At 43.8% G+C, this 16,588-nt stretch overlaps 1 protein-coding gene across 11 annotated transcripts in view; it reads left to right on the top strand.

Annotated features, from left to right (window-relative positions):
* Positions 1 to 16,588, top strand: part of SH3KBP1 (SH3 domain containing kinase binding protein 1) — a 342,082-nt gene that overhangs the window by 127,129 nt on the left and 198,365 nt on the right. For all 11 annotated transcript variants that reach the window (XM_021080257.1, XM_013985983.2, XM_005673482.3 and 8 more), the window contains one exon: positions 4,285 to 4,408. In XM_021080257.1, the coding sequence (XP_020935916.1) occupies positions 4,285 to 4,408 (124 nt within the window). The remainder of the gene's footprint in view (positions 1 to 4,284; positions 4,409 to 16,588) is intronic.

Below are 16,588 nucleotides of genomic sequence, written 5' to 3'. Positions count from 1 at the left end.
AGGTATGGAGGAAAGCTAAGTTTTCCATTGGAGCCACAGGTGGGATGGTTTGGACTCTTTCGGTTGTAGCCTTGACACTGGTTCTTCCTGGGAGGTAAGCTGTAGCAGGAGAGCTTGGGTCCCATGGCCCACTCTGCCCCTTACTAGCCTTGTAGCTGTTTGCTGGCCTTGGCATCCTCTCTGGACTGGATCTCATGATTCTTGTATGCAAAAATAAACCACTTTAGAAAAGTCAGATTTTTTTTTTTTCAGTAGCAAAATAACAGTGTTCTTGTGAGGAACAAGCGCAAGAAGATTTGTTAAAGCGCTTTAATTTATATAAGCCCTTGCCAGTGTAAGGTTGTGTCATTGCCAGCATTGTCACCTATTTTGGGAGCCTGCCACTAGGCGTCCATGCCATCAGATGTCTTTGAACATCGGGGTGTCCAAAAAGTGCCCTGAGGGGAATTGGTAGTCTGGCATCAGCATATATGTCAGATCATTTGAGCCAGAAGTGAGTACCCAGGACTTGTGGCTCGCTATAGAAGTTGAAAGCTTTTTAAAGGAAGGAGCTTGCCCTGTGGTCTTTTGGAAGTAACTGGGGGTTTCTGTAGGGGGTGACAAGAGCATATAATTGTTTTAGGAAAGTGTCCCTTGAGGCAGTGTGGAGGTTGAACTGGGACAGGAGGGACTAGGAGCCGCAGCACTTGGGGAAGCATGCTTAAGACCTAGCTCTGAAGTTAGCCAGGTTGAGGTCCACTTCTGGCTCCTACTTGTTGGACCTCGGCAGGTCTCCTCGGCTCTCTGTGTCTTGGCGTGCGCATCTGTCAGTAGGGCTGTTGTACAGGTTGAAAGTTGCAATCCAGGCGAAGCTCTTAGAGGAGGCTCTGGCACATGGTAATCTCTCACATGTAAGCTGGTATTCATGTGTATTTTTTATCGTGGCTGTATATGCATGTATGTGTAATAAAACTTGCCATTTTAACCATTTAGAAGTACAATGTAGTGTCATTAATTATATTCATATGGTTGTGCAACCATCACCGCTGTCTGTTCCCCAAACTTATCATCACCCTAAACACAAACTCTGTAACCATTCAACGTTAACTCCCATTTCCTCCATCCCCTCACTCCCTGGTAACCTCTTGTCTACTTTCTGTCTCTGAGTTTGCCTGTTCTAAGTGCCTCATATACGTGGAGTCATGCAGTATTTGTCCTTTTGTATCTCACTTATTCCACTTAGCATAATGTTTTTCTAGGCTCATTCATGTGGTAGTATGTAGTGAAAATTTTGTTCCTTTTTAAGGCTGAGTAATATTCCATTGTAGGTTTATGCCACATCTTTTTTGTCCACTCATCTGTCATTGCACATTTGGGATGTTTCCACTTTTTGACTATTGTGAATAATGCTGCACTAAATGTTGACAGAAAAGTATCTGTTCAGGTCCCTCCTTTCAACTCCTCGGGGTATATACCTATAGGCGGAATTTCTGGGTCATGCGGTAATTCCGTGTTTAACTTTTTGAGGAACCACCAGACTGTTTTCCACAGTGGCTGCACCATTTGACATTCCCACCAGCAATGTACAAGGGTTCCAGTTTCTCCGTGTCCTCATCAATACTTGTTTTACTTAAAAAAAAATTCTAGCCGTCTTAGGGGGATGAAGGGGCATCTCGTTGTGGTTTTGATTTGCATTTCTCTAGTGAAAAATGATGCTGAGCATCTTGTCCTGTACTTATCGGCCATTTGTGTATCTTCTTGGGAGAAATGTCTGTTCACGTTCTTTGCCTGGTACTCGGGTTTTTAAGGCAGCATATGGGGGAGGAGGGAAACAGATTGAGGAAGTAGATAGAGCCCAACTGGGTGCCTCGTTAGATGAGGGTTAGCACTGAGTTTTCCAGCCTGGCTAAGTGGGTAGATGATAGACCATCACTCAAGATAGCTCCCCTCTCTCCTGGAGAAGGGGCGGGTTGGAGGGAAGACATTGGCTTAGGGCGAGGCTGCATTGAGCCTGCTGTACCTGGGTGTTTGGCAGGTAGAGAATATGCAGGATGCACCGCCATGCCTATGTGTCTGGTTTCTTTGGGAAAATACAGGACATATTTTAAGTTTTGTTTCCTCTCTGCTTCCATCTAAGAAGCAAGTTAAAAAAGTAGATCATCCCTAGGCTTATCTACCTGGCACATGAGAACAGTCGTGGGGCCGGGGGGGGTGGCAATGAAATCTGAAACTTACGAACCAGCCTGTCTCTTGTTGCTGGTTTCTCAGCCCTTATGCACCTGCTTCATCAGATCAGTCCTTCAAAGCTCACGGGGTGCTGCTTTGAACCCCGGGTGTTGAGCATTCTTGACAAGCATGGTTTCTGAGGCTTTCCCCAGTGACCACCCCAGTCTCTGAAACGTTTGTACCCCCTCACCTTTCCCCAGTTGCATGACACTCGTGGTTAGTGCTAAGCAAGTCCTTACTGTGTCACCCACAACCCACCGAATTTCTCTGAATTACTCCTTGGCAAAACTGGATGTTGCGTCACTGCGTTGTGTCCAGGTGGGCACTTTGTGTTTGCACGGTCACACCCACACTGGAGTGGAGAGTGACACTTAATCAACTCTTCTACCCCTGAAGAAGCAACCATTGGGGAATGAGCCCCCAAGGTGGCTTGTTTCCTTTACCTCTAGAGCCATAGCAGGCTGGCAGCCATCACTAAGAAAGCATCCCTCCATGCGGCTCAGGCTGGCAATGTTTGCAGATTGTCCCCTGATGCCATCTGCCTGTGAGGCTGCAGAAACCCCCATCAACTGCTGTTCTAGCAGGTGCCAGGGCTGCTGAGGTGGGAGTGCGTGTACAGACACACACATGCACCCAGCTTTGTGCTGTGCTGGTCTGGGGCGCCGGCTGAAACTCTCAACCCAGCAGAGCACCAGTCACGGTTGCTGGTTTCCGGTGGGGCCCTGGTGAGGGAGAGAGGGCGAGGCTGTTGTGAACAGAGCCAGCAATCCGGGAATTGGATACAGTAACTAACACTCGGGGTGTGTAGGAAGCCGCCAGGCAGTGGCTGTGTTTTGACAAGCTTTTTGTTCTGTTCTTTCCACCTCTGCCCTCGGCCCAGGCCAAATTGCACCCCCCACCCCCCGGCCCCACTGAATTTTCCATCCTCATGTTCATTCATAGAAGGACCCGTGCCCAATTCTGGCCTCGGGCTCTTTCTAGAAAACACCCCTTTCGTCTTTCAGCCCTTCCTGCCACCCAGCCATGCTTTGGCTCGAGCCCCTTCGTGTTCGTTTTTTTCCCAGATCTGTGTGATCATGGGCTCAGACAAGCCCAGAACCCTCCCTGCCCAGATCTGCAGTTTGTGGGTTACTCTCGTTTCCAGCCATTAATACTTTTGAAAAGAATTATGCTAATTATTAAAGGAATTGGAAACAATGGTATCAGGCGTCAGGTTTTAAAAATCCAGATCTTAAGAGAGCTTTGATAAGAGACCACCCAGTGTCAACTTTTTCCGTAACGGGCCAGGTGTTTTTGGCTTGGATCTCTGTTCCAGCTCCTCAGCTCTGCCACAGCAGCATCAAAGCAACCGTAGAAAATACGTAAACGAATGCAGGGCCCTGTGTGATGATGAAACTTTTTTTTACAAAAGCACGTGGTATGCGTAGTTGGCGAACCCCTGGCCTAGAATGATAGTCTTTGTTTTAGTTTGTTATCTTTATGTGTATGTTTTTCTCTGTCAAGATTTGAAAAGCCAGAGAAACTCGGGGACCGTCAGCAGACTTCAGTCATCCTCTTGGGGGTTTAGCATGCTTGTAAGCACAGCGGTGATTGGGGAATATACTTCGCTAACCCTCTGTTGGGAAGAAGAGAACGGCATCCCATTTTGAATCGCTGGAAAATTGAATGGCGTTTGCCCTTCTGTCTTTATGTTCGTTTTGGGTGCGCACCCACTCACGCACACGAAGACTAGAAACGGGAAGGCTTTTCAGGGGCAACTCTGGTTGGCCGAACTTATTGTTCAAAAAGCAGTGCAGGCTGTCATTTAGAGCTCTGTGGTGGCCTTTACAATCACTTGGAATGGCCATCGTCACAGAAGGTTGCATCACCTCATTGGACACCATTCCATTTTCTAAGACGGGGTGCTTCTCCGATAACAGTAAGGGAAAGAATTTCGACAAAGATAGGAAATGCTGTTTTTAAAATGCTGTGCTCCGTCGAGGTCGCTAAAGTTCATTTCCAAAAAGCTGAAGCTTAAAATAGTCAGACATTCTAAAATGTTGCACTACAGTCTTGTTTTCCTTTTCTCTGTCCTCCCAGGAAATAAAGAAAGAGATGAAGAAAGACCCTCTGTCCAGCAAAGCTCCCGAAAAGCCCATGCACGAGGCGTCCAGTGGAAATGCTTTGCTGTCTTCCGAAACGATCCTCAGAACCAACAAGAGAGGTATGGCCCAGAAGAGAGAGCCCCCGCCCCCTCCCCCTCTCCCACCCCCACCTGGAAACTTCGAGGTGAACCGCATCCCATTTTGAATTGCCGGAAAATTGAATGGCGTTGGCCCTTCTGGCGTTCTATACATTTGGGGCGCGCACCCACTCACGCACAGCACATAACGATACAGTAACTGTAATAAAGGGAACTAATGAAAAAAATTTTTTTTTGACAGTGGGAGAGGAAACTAAGTTTGTCAACGACGATTTTTGTAGGACTCTAGCTTTCACTTTCATATCTATTTTTATGGATGAAAGGTGACTTCAGAGAGCGCTCTGGCGGGCTGAGCCGGGCACGTCTGGCCACGCTCTCTTTTCAACTTAAGGGCAGACTTCAGCTGGGTCTTTTCTCTCTCTGGCCCCTGGGTTCCCACACACAGGCCGTGTCTCTCTCGGTTTCGGAGGCCGTGCATGTAGAGGCACGTCTCCTGCATCCATCTTCCTAACCAGGGAGCCTGCCACCGCCTGGTGTCCCCCTTTTGAGACCTCAAGGCAGACGTTCTCAGCTATCAGCTTGTTGGAGTTTTGTGTTCTCCCCTATCCACGCTTTGTGACATTGTCGTTCGAAATGACAGGAGAGAGGCGGTCCGAGACGGCAGAGGCGACTAGACTCCGTTTTATACTCAAATGCTCCCACTGGGTTGCCTGGTTTCTCCAGAGCCCGCCCTCTCCGTGGACCAGTCTGGGTGCCCCCTGAGCCAGCCCCTGGTAGGTTAGCTTTCAGCTGCAGGCTTTGCAGGGCCGCCTTATTACTTCCTTAAAAAGAAACACAGAGCCGTTCAAAAGCAGGAGCCGGAAGTGTATTAGCAAAGAGTTCCATTAAAAAGAAAAAAAGAAGGCAAGTTTACATAACCACAGGGAAGAACAGCTCATCTTTCATCAAATTTCGACGCCATAAGAATTTGTCCAATAAACTGCCCATTGATCACAGTCCTTGAGACCTCAGCTTCGTGTCTCTCTTCCTTCCTGCTTCTTCCTCTGCCCCCTCCAGCTGCCCCGGGTTACATTTCCTTTTTTAAATTATTCAGTTGAAATATTGGCTGGAGGCCCATGCTGGTTAGCAGCTATAGGATTTTCTTTTCTTTTCTTGTTTTTTTTTTTTTTTAATTCCATCCTGCCAATGGAGGGAATTTCCCATTTTAAGAATTAGACATCCTTTGCTCTAAAACTGTAGTCATCCCCCAGAGCGCCTCCTGCGTTCCTGCAGATAAGCTCCAGTGCTCCTGAGGCCCGCCCTCACTGCACATGGAGCACAAGCGTTCAGTGCGTGTGTCTGCATCCCCAAACCTCCCTTGCAGATCGGAGCCCCTCCCGTCTCTCCTCACACTGCTTGGGTCAGGGGGCCCAGGAATTGCATGCTTGTGGACCAGGGGCAAGGCCTCTCTGGCCAGCCCTGTTTTTGTAAAGCAAATAAAAGAATTCAGGTGGTTCATCCATTTAACAAGATGAGGAATTAAGTTAAGGAATTAAGGTAATTATCCAGATGAGTTTGATAAAATTACCTGAGAGCTTGAAATCCATGCAGGAATCGAACATTTCACATAATTGTCTCTTTACAATGAAAAGTCTGACCTTTGAGGTCCCCTACAGAATTTTGCATTAGCCAGGAAATGGCATTAAAAGACCTGGCTTACTGACTTCACGGTCCCCTTTTAAGCCTCCACGCTAGGTAGGCCTACAGCCTGATGCTGAGCAACTTTTTACTCCCAGCTATTTTATAAAATCAATCAGCCAGTGGCTCTGAGACTTTAGCCCATGGGAGTGTCCTGTAAATATGGAACACGTAACACACCATCTTCATTCTGTCCCAGGCTTTACACTGACCCCCGGGTCACCTGGGCCAAACATAAATTTCCAGCTGAAGGGGGACATTGTGTCCCAGGGTCAGTGCCGTCTTTGGCCCTGCCCCCACCTGGCAAGGCTAACAGTACCCCTACTCCTCCTTATAATAAACAGCAGGCTGGATTGATTGGCCTTGTCAGGCCAGATAAATAGTTCATTGTGTTGAGCTCAAAAGCTACATTTTTTTCCCCACCCCAAATCAATGAAAAACCACTTTTTTTTTTCCGTTTTAAAACAAGGATCAGAGGCTAAATCGGTGGGACGAGGCTCATTACTTGTCAACACTTCCGTCCGACTAATTTTTCAAGTTTTTTGAGTTGTTGTAAATGACCGAGGTTTCCTCCTTCCCTTTGTTTCCATCGAGCTTTGCCCCTGAAAGTCTCGTGGATGTTTTTGGCAATTGCTGTTGTCATGGAGGGAAGTTGCTTTCAGAGTTTAATGACAGGCTACTTTGATTCACTAACGTGGGGTCTGTCTTATAGTATATGAGTCCACCTTGTGATTCAGCCTTGGACCCTGTGTGAATCTGATAGAATTAACACAAGTTCTTTTTCTTCCTTTTTCTCAAAGATGAGATGACCTTTTCCTTTACATGGGCCGTATCGTTTGATACAGGCTTAGCCATGAAGAAAGATCACCGTCTATTTCTGTTAAAAATCTGAAACCGAACCGTTTCATTGGGTCCTGAATTTGAGAGAGACTGAGCTGAAGACGTTTGCCCGGTTGGGTCCAGCGCTTTTTGCGTTGGGGACGTGCCTCACTTGCAGCAGGGGTGGATGGGTTGTCGCAGCTCACAGTGTGGGATGAGCTCGCCCTCCCTAGGCACCTGCATAAGGTCAAAAGCGACTCTACATTTGAAGGAAACTATTCATAGCTTTGAGAAAAGGCCAGGACCATGGAAACATGAGTTTGGGGACCGATCAGTTTCAGTTTTCAGCTTTAACCTTTGCAAATCTCTCCAGAGTTGATTTAGGGAGGTACTGGAATGACTCCACGGGTTTTTCATTTGAGCAAAACAGATGTGACTGAAATTGAGAGAGCGAGAGAGAGCAGATGAGCAGGTCCTCTAGCTGGCTTGGCAGCCATGAGCTATGTATACATTCTAGGCATGAGCACTGTAAAGGGTGGTTGTGTCTGCTCCCACCCTTGTCCACTTCTCTGGGCTTTGCCGAGTCACAGTGAAGGAGCTTCCTGGTTAAAACAAGCCTTCCCCAAGGAGTTAGAAGTCATCTTTTAAAATTTAAACTTTTAGCATGGATATTATATATCCTGAAGTTATTCCAGACTCCAGATTGTTGACAAACTGCAGCCAGAAAATCTAAAAACTTTTCTTGGAGCCAAAAGTCATTCTCGTGAACCAGACAGAAAAAGATTCTCCGTTTCCTTGTGAGAATAATTTATTATTATTTTGTTTCTTCTATCATTGAACCCATATAGGAGAGTGAGGGGCCCTCCTAAATTGGAACATTGCTATGTGGAGGAATAAAAAAAAAATTCAAACCTTGAGTTTAAAAAACAAACTTGAGCAGGATGGATGCTTTAACGATTAATGGCAAATACACTAAATACAGCCTTGAAAATGAGCAAGGAAGATTTTCTTCACTTGAATATGGATTCTTTTCTACTCGAAGTAAAATAGAATACAAAATCTTTTGATTTCATCCTTATAAGTGTTTCCCACCAACTTTATCCATGCGATAGCTTAAGTATCCAGGCCGTAATCAATACCCTGCTGGCCTGTGTGCGGATCAGCTTCTATTCCAGGGCTCTAGTTTCCCAGTTTTTGCACCATTGACAGATGTCATGGGGAAGCTTCCTAGCTCCGAAACTGTCCTGCTACCTATGATTTTGGACGTTGTTCCTTATTCACTTTTGGGTGGATCCTAACGTTCAATAAAACATGTTTACTGTCTGCCTGCTACGAGCCTGGCCCTGTGCTTGGTACTGGGGCAGATAGAAAGACTTGAAAAATACCAGCCAGTTCTGCCTATAAGTAATATCACTTGGGAAATGTTAAGAAAGTGCTGCACATTTCTTATATCCTTTTTCTGGCAAGGTGGGGATATGTCTCTTACTTACTTCTGTCATTCTGAATGTGAAGCCACTCCGCAGGTTTCTGGTTGGCTTTATATGTCCTTGTTTCTATTTCCAGTTTATCATGAATTCAGTGTTTGGTAAGTCTCTATTGTATTTTGCACATTTATTATTCTTTGCTATTATTATTGTTATTGTTATGCTCTCCTGATATACAATGTATTTTTGTAATCATCTTTTTAAGTCGCTCTGCTACTTTGGCATCTGCCTTCTGAAAGATAAACTGCTTTTATCATCTTTATTTAAGGTTTGTTATGCATTTACATTTTACTGCCCCTTCCAGAGATTAATGCTGAAAGACCCTATGGTTTAAAGGATGTAATTTGTAACACGTAGAGCCCTGATGCTACGAGATAAGAGTCAAGTTGAGATGGGGGAGGGTTGCCCTTTCAGTTGGTATGTGGGTGTGACTTTGATGGTAGAACATGACTCTCTGGGGCTCATTTCTCATGTGTAGTCCTTCAGACAGGTTTAATTCAAAAGTTTTCCTTGACAGAGGGACCAACAGCTGCTCTGCCTCTGGTGACACACTGTTGCTTTAAAAGTTAGTGCAGAAATCCTCCGGAATTCATTGTGTGTGCGGATGGGTGATATATCCATGCCCCTCAACACAATATGGACCTAGTGTTTATACCGTGGAAGGGCTCGCCATTTTGGTCTGCTGCCTGTAGCGGTCAGAAGAATTTTACCTGTTGTTTATCTTTCTTTGCCTCACAGTTTCAGCACTAGTCACTCCAGTCCCTAAACAGATCTGGCCATAGCGACCTCCCTCCCTTGACTCTACCGAAGGGGAAATGTTTGTTCGAGCTTTCATTTGTTTAGCCTTTACTTAGCAACTCAGAATACACTCCTTAAGGTATCCATTGGCTTGTTTGTCAGAACTTGAGTGTGTGTGTATTTGTGTGTGTGTGTGTGTTCAAGCGTGCACCCGCTGGTGTGGAACTCCCATGTTGCCTCAGAGGCAGTGGCCCAGATCTTGATAGGCTGTGGACTCTTTGTTTGAAATGAAACTGTAAACACAGGATGGAAAAAGTATGTCCTGCATAAAGAAAATGTTAACCACTTTGGTTTTCCAGTGCTTTGTTGTTTAAGGTAGATATGAGATCTGGGGATTTGTTTCTAGAAATAAGACTGTTTTTCCTTTCAAATTTCTTCTTGGAGAAGCAAGTGTGAATTACCAACAATTAACTAGAAATCTGAAAATGTGGTGTGTTTGGTCCGATTTTTCTTCAGGTTTCCAAAACACCTGTCAGCTTTCCTAAATTGCTGACTTTTATAGACAGGTAGAAGAGTAAGAGTTAAGACAAGGCAGTGCTGTGGTGTGGAAACTCCTGGCTCTCACCTGAGCTGTTCTTTTCCATTGGAACATAAAAATAAAGCTGGCCACCTGGCAGTGAACGTGGGTAGATATCATATATAATATATAGTCATTCAATATTATATACATCTGTGTGAATGTATCCTTATATGTATGTATTTTTTTTTTTTGCCCCAGTGGGGCTTCATTCTTGAAAGTCTGTGAATAAAAGGGCTGTAAAGAAGTCTTTTAAAGTAACTGATTCCTGGCTATATTTCTGACATGTTTCTTTGGGAGCCTGGGTTAAGGGCCATAATTGACGTTAGAGTATGTCGCCCTTGTCCATTTTCTTATCTGAGTAGTACTGCCTCTTGGACCTAGGGATGGTGGTGAAATGGATCTAAAGAAGCCATTCTAGAGGGATGTTGCTATCCTGTTTTTTCCTATAATTTTTAACATGTGGGTCATTGATAAAATAGTTTTTAGAATTTTTCTTCTGTTATATTTACCTCTTTTCAATCTCTATGTTCTGGTAAGAAGGCATTAACGTTGGAGGAACGAGTGTCCCATGGAACAATCATTGATTTAGACTTTCCCTGCACCCCTGCTGGATTTCCACTAAAGTCCCACCCAGAGAACCTTCCCTTAAGTGGTTTTGTGGTCGTGGCTCCACCTGGTGGCTCTCCTAGGAAACCCCTCCTCTTCCTCCCCATTTTTTCTTTCTCCCTGGGAGAGTCTTGTGCAAGATGCCTTTGGTTCCTCTGTTTAGTGTTCTCAGTCTGTGCAATTCCATCTCGGACCCATGGCTTCTCATATTACACACGTGTTCTCTTGAGCGCCTTTCCTTTCTCTTCTCATAATTGTTCATTGAACTCATAGAATCTGTTTCTCCATCCTTGTCCCATCTGTTATACCTCTGCTAACCACCTTCATTGTTGATAAGCATAAAAGGCTCCTGTAGGCATGACTGTAGGTATAAACATGAATTCTGACACAATAAAGAATCACACTAAAATCTTGTGGGTGAGCTGTGGTCTCCTTAATAGCTCCAAGTACCCCTAACTACTTCTTCACTTCTTGTTGAACCCAGTCTTCCTCAAAGGAGCAGTATTTTATTACTGATGTTATTTTCAGTTGTCAGCAGGTGGCAAAATAAAAAGCCAGCTGACTTTTCTGGCTTCGTTATTGTTTGTCAATTCTCTACAGGTCTCGCCCCTCTCTGGGTATACCACTGAGCATAAGTGTTCTTGATAAATAAATTTGTTTCTTCTTGAATTTCTTACTTTTAACCTTTTTTTTATTTGATGACATTGCAGGTCTACCTTGTTTCAGCTGCATTGTGGGTTAGTCTGAGAACTTAATTATCACTTGTAATTTTGATTCTTTGGGCAAAAGAATTTGGTGTTCTAAATGCTGTGCATAGAGCATAACCTACTTGTAAACCTGACTTGATTTTCTACTTTGTTTTTATATTGCTGGCACGAAGCCTTAGGTACCATTTAAAAGTCAGAGAGTCCGTATAATGACTGACGTTTTCTTATGTTGTAGAGGAGTTTACAATTCACATGGTGCAGAATGCTGGAATTGTACCAGCTCTGTGTAATACATCAGGCCCCAAGGATAGTGCTGGGTTCAGCCACTTTGCACCATTATATGCAGTGCTCATTCTCATGAGTCCTGAGTTGGACCTTGGTGTGCCCAAGTCTCTCCATATAAGTCATGTGTAAAAGAGGGAGCTGTTGTGTATTTCTGTCTGCTGGAGAGGAGACTCTGCAACAAGTTTGGCATGCTCAGATAGAAACCAGATCAGCATTTCCTGGTCCATGTCACGTAGAATCGTAGCCCTATAACATATTCCACAAAAGAGGGATGCAGTGAGAGATAAGGAGACAAAGAGGGAGAGTAGGTAGGCTCTCTGGACAAATACCTTTCGGTTTCAGCCACACGCACCAACACCCTCTTAGAGACTGACAGACAAATTAGTATCTTGCAGGCTCTCAGATGTTCTGTGTAGGGAAACCTGCTTCTCTTTGACCTCTGAGCCACATTTACTGAACGAAGACTAGTTAGGACTCTGCTGTGGGATGTGCTGGGCTTTGAGATGCAAGGCAAGAATCACAATACGTCCAAGATCATTGGCAGATTCCACCTTGCACAGGTAATGTTAAGGTGCGTGAGGAGAGATGATGGTGCTGGCCCTGTGAGAAGAGACTGATGGTGCTTCTCAAGTTTATGGCCATGAAAAAACAAGTTTTATGGTGCTATGAGAATATAACCTGAATATGAAACTTGAAAGCCAGTCTTTTGGGTAGTTTTTCAAGTGATGTGCTGAAAGGGATCTTTTTTTTTTTTCCCTTGGATCATTTTTTGGGGCGCTTGTATTTAAGAGTGTCTCCCAGGTTTGGGGTCTTGCAGGAGAAGTGGGTTGAATGAGCTGATGCAATAAACTATGGGACCAGGTCAACCTGGGACTTGAGTCAGGACAGAACTTGGGAGTCCAGGGGCAGATCTTTTAATGATGACAGTACGATGGTCCCATCTAGTCAAAACATTCGCACTGCCTTCTCTATCTGCTTCAGTTGAAATGCAGGGAATCTTCACTTTCCGATTGGACATGAAGAAGAGCTTTGTTCACTGTCTCCCTGTCCTTGTGACAGAGGTGACCATTTTGAGTTCAGGTAACGAACCCACCTGTGGGGCTATGAGGAAAAGCCATGTAGCCTGCTGTTTCAGAGTTCTGGAATCCTAGAATTCCTGAGGTGGCTGAGATTCCTAATGGTGGCCCAGCCTTTGGCCTAATACAGGGACCCACTCACCAACATGCCAGGGATGAGGATATGGAGCCTCTGCCGATGGGAGCTGAAAGGACACCCCCTGATCTGGGGGACTGACCTTTGCTAAGGCCCACATGGGATCCTCCTTCCCAAGGGGAGACTATTCTGGGTAGAGATCTAATAGGTTCATTAAAGGTAATTAATTAGAGATATTGTAGTAGAACAGCAGTTGTCCTCACCTTTAGAGAAAGCTCTGGAAAGAGAACCTTTTCTTCTGTAGTTTCCTCATTCTCTTTTAGTTACCCAGATTGGTCCTACTGGTCTGTCATCCCAGCCTGGTCTCTCTGATGCCACCTGAAGCCTCATCTTAGTCTTTGGACTTGTGATTTTTTTGTGCTTGTGAGGCCCTGGGACTGTTATGCCCTGAACAATGAGGATGTTTCATGCCCATCTTCCTAACCCATGGTCAGGCTGGCAGTGGGCCCAGCTGCAGTACCAGTGGGCCACCCTTTTTTTCTCCAGATAGAAAGGCAAAGAGAGAACAGCTCAAAGCTTCCCCTGGCTGTGTGTGTGTGTGTGTGTGTGTGTGTGTGTGTGTGTGTGCGCGCGTGCGCGCACATGGTGGGGGAAGCACATTCGCGGAGGAATGAACTGCTTGTTCCACTTGTGTTTCTCTAGAGACCAGAGTAAGCTCGGTAGCAGCAGGACCTTGTTAGAGGAAGAATGGCTGTTGAGAGAGTCCAAACCCCACTTCTGCTACACCCCCAAAGGTTCTGTGGGACTTTCTGTGGCAAGCCTCATCCTCTGTTTCCTCATCTGTAAAATAAAGAGACTACTGTGGTTAATTCCCTTAGGGAAGTTGTGAGGATAAAAATGAGCAAAGAGAATAAATTTCGAGGCAGAGGGTGGTAATAGATTGAAGTGGGGTGGGGAGTCACTCACTGAATATAGTAGTAGTTGTTATTTAAAGTGATAAACTGCTACTAAGGCCCCCGAGTGTTGGGAAGAAATTCTCAATATATGGAAAGTAATAATAAAGTGTTGTTTCCATGAAATAGCTAGTGAACACATGCACATGAGGATTCTCCAGAAGAGACTATATGTGAGGCTGTAAAAGAAGTCTCAATACCTTGAAAACGATTAAAATCATACGAAGTATGTTCTCCATCCAGTGAAATGCATTTAGAAATCAGCAACAGAAGATGTATGGACATTAAACAGTACACTCCTCAATAACCAGTGGACCAAAGAAGGAATCTACAAGGGAAATTTTAAAATACTTTGAAATGAATGAAAATGAAAACACAGCTTTTGAAAATTTATGACATGCAGCTAAAGCTTAGAGTGAAATGTATAGCTGCAAATGCCTACATTCACAAAGAAAGCAGATCTCAAATCAATACCCTAACTTATTTTCCCAACTTTACCGAGATATAATTGACATAAAACGTGGTGTGAGTTTAAGGTGTACACCATAGTGATTTGTTATACATGTATATTGTGAAATGATTATCTCAATGAGGTTATCTAACCCATCCTTCGCCTCACAAAGTTACCTTTTTTTTTTTTTTTTTTTTTTTTTTTGGTTGTTGTGGTAGCAAGAGAACATATAAGATTATCTTCTGTGACTTATTTCACTTGGCATAATCCCCTCAAGGTTCATTCCTGTTGTCACAAATAGCAGCATTTCCTTCTTTTTAATGGCTGAATTATATTCGTGTGTGTGCGTGCGCACGCACACGCACGTGCGCTTGTATCATATTTTAAGAATCCATTCTCCCGTTGCTGGACACTTAGGTTGTTTCCATGTCTTGGCTACTGTGAATAACACTGCAAAGAACATTGAGGTCCTGCTGTCTCTTTGAGATGTTATTAATTTTCTTTGGATATATACCCAAAAGTGAGATTGTCAATAAATTAAGTTTTTACCTTAATAAATTAGAAAAAGAAGGGCAAACTAAACTCAAAACAAGCAGAAAGAAGGAAATAATAAAGATCAGAGTGGAAATAAAGGCAGTAGAGAATAGAAAAACAATGGAGAAAAATCAGTGTAACCGGAAGTTAGTTCTTTGAAATGGTCGAAAAAATTGATAGTGTAGCCACACTGATCAAGAAAAAAAGGAGAGAAGACTTAAACTGCTCATATAAGGAACTAAAAAAGTGGACATCACTATGCACATTAGAGAAAGTAATAATTACAAGGGAATAGTATGAACAACCATTTTATACTCCCACCAGCAATGTATAAGTTGTTAAGTATAGAATTACCGGGAGTTCCCGTCGTGGCGCAGTGGTTAACGAATCCGACTAGGAACCATGAGGTTGCGGGTTCGGTCCCTGCCCTTGCTCAGTGGGTTAACGATCCGGCGTTGCCGTGAGCTGTGGTGTAGGTCGCAGACGCGGCTCGGATCCCGCGTTGCTGTGGCTCTGGCGTAGGCTGGTGGCTACAGCTCCGATTCAACCCCTAGCCTGGGAACCTCCATATGCCGCGGGAGCGGCCCAAGAAATAGCAACAACAACAACAACAACAACAACAAAAAAAAAGTATAGAATTACCATGCGACCCAGCATACCACACCCAGGAAAAATGACAACATATGTCCACACATGAACTTGTACACAAGTATTCATAGCCACATTATTCACAGTGGCCGAAAAATGGAAACAATCCGTGTGTCTATCCACTGGTGAATGAATGAACAAAGATGTGGTTTATCCATCAGTGGAATATTATTTGGCAATAAAAACAAGAGAATGAAGTACTGACACATCCTACAGCACGGATGGGCCTTGAAAACACTTTGCTAAATGGAAGAAGCCACATACAAAAGATCACATATTGTGTGATTCCATTTATGTGAATGTCTAGAATAGACAACTCCCTAGAGATGGGAAGTAGATTAGTGTTTGCCCAGAGCTGGTTATAGAGATGAAAGGTGACTGCTAATGGGCATGAGGAGTCTTTTTGGGGTGATGGAAATGTTCCAAAATTAGCTTGTTGTAATGGTCGCACAGTTCTGTAAATATATAAAAACCATTTGTATACTTAAAATAAGTGAATTTTATGGGATGTAAATTACACTTCAGTAAAGCTGTTTGGAAAAAAAAAATAATTACCACACAAATTAGTGTTAAAATGTAGTATCTGGCTGTGCCTGTCTGTCTCTTTCTCTTTTCTGTCCTGTGCCACTACCCCCTCCCAGCTGAGGGACAGGATATGTCATTCTATTTATTCAAGTCTTTAAAAATTATATATTTCTCAGTGAAGCTTTATTTTTTCTTCATTCAATCAGTTGCCTAGGAGATAGTGAGTCTGAGGGATCAAAAAGACACTGTTTTGCTAGAGATGACCTAAATATTAGATAATCGATTTGAGAAGGGTAGAGAACTGACTGTGGCATTCTTTTGTTCATTTCTTGAGAGGGGGAAAAAAAAAAAAAAAACGAGTTTCCTTGTAAATCAAAAGTCAGACCTTTTATATTCTAAATTCTCTGCTTCATAGAGAGAGCCTTTGCTGGAAAGGAAAGAATCCATTTATGGTTCCAGTTTTTCTTGCCATTGTCAACTCGGCGTTGGCTATTTTTGCTGCTCAATCTTTATCTGCAGTGCTGATGATTTCTTTCGGAAAGATTCTTAGATGTGAAATCACTGGACAAAAGCATGTATATACTTTATGGGACCTTAAGCTGTTATCAGATCAATGTCTTGAACGCTTACACCAACTTACACCACCACCAGAGGTGGGGAGAGTGCTTATTAGTGTTGTTAGCTTGAATTTCTTTCATTAATAGAGTACTTGCACATGTTTTCCTCTGTCCTGTGTTCGCATTCTTTGTTCTTATATTGGAGATCTATATATTTTTCTTACTGATTGGCCTATTACTTCTTTGTCAGTCACATCAGATTGTGCTTCCCGGTTTGTTGGCTTTTCATTTTGTGTACAATTGGTTTTGATGTACAGAAATAGTACTTTTTATGTGGATTTGCATATCGATGTTTTCTTTCTAGAGTTCTCTGAATAAATTCTCCCCTTGGAGTTCCTGTTGTGGTTCAGCAGTAATGAACCTGACTAGTATCCATGAGGATGCGGGTTCGATCCCTGGCCTCACTCAGTGGGTTAAGGATTCGG

Source organism: Sus scrofa, chromosome X (assembly GCF_000003025.6).
Source record: "Sus scrofa isolate TJ Tabasco breed Duroc chromosome X, Sscrofa11.1, whole genome shotgun sequence".
Classification (NCBI taxonomy): domain Eukaryota; kingdom Metazoa; phylum Chordata; class Mammalia; order Artiodactyla; family Suidae; genus Sus; species Sus scrofa.
The sequence above is the reverse complement of the archived record's forward strand: the minus strand, read 5'-3'. Positions and strand labels throughout refer to the sequence as shown.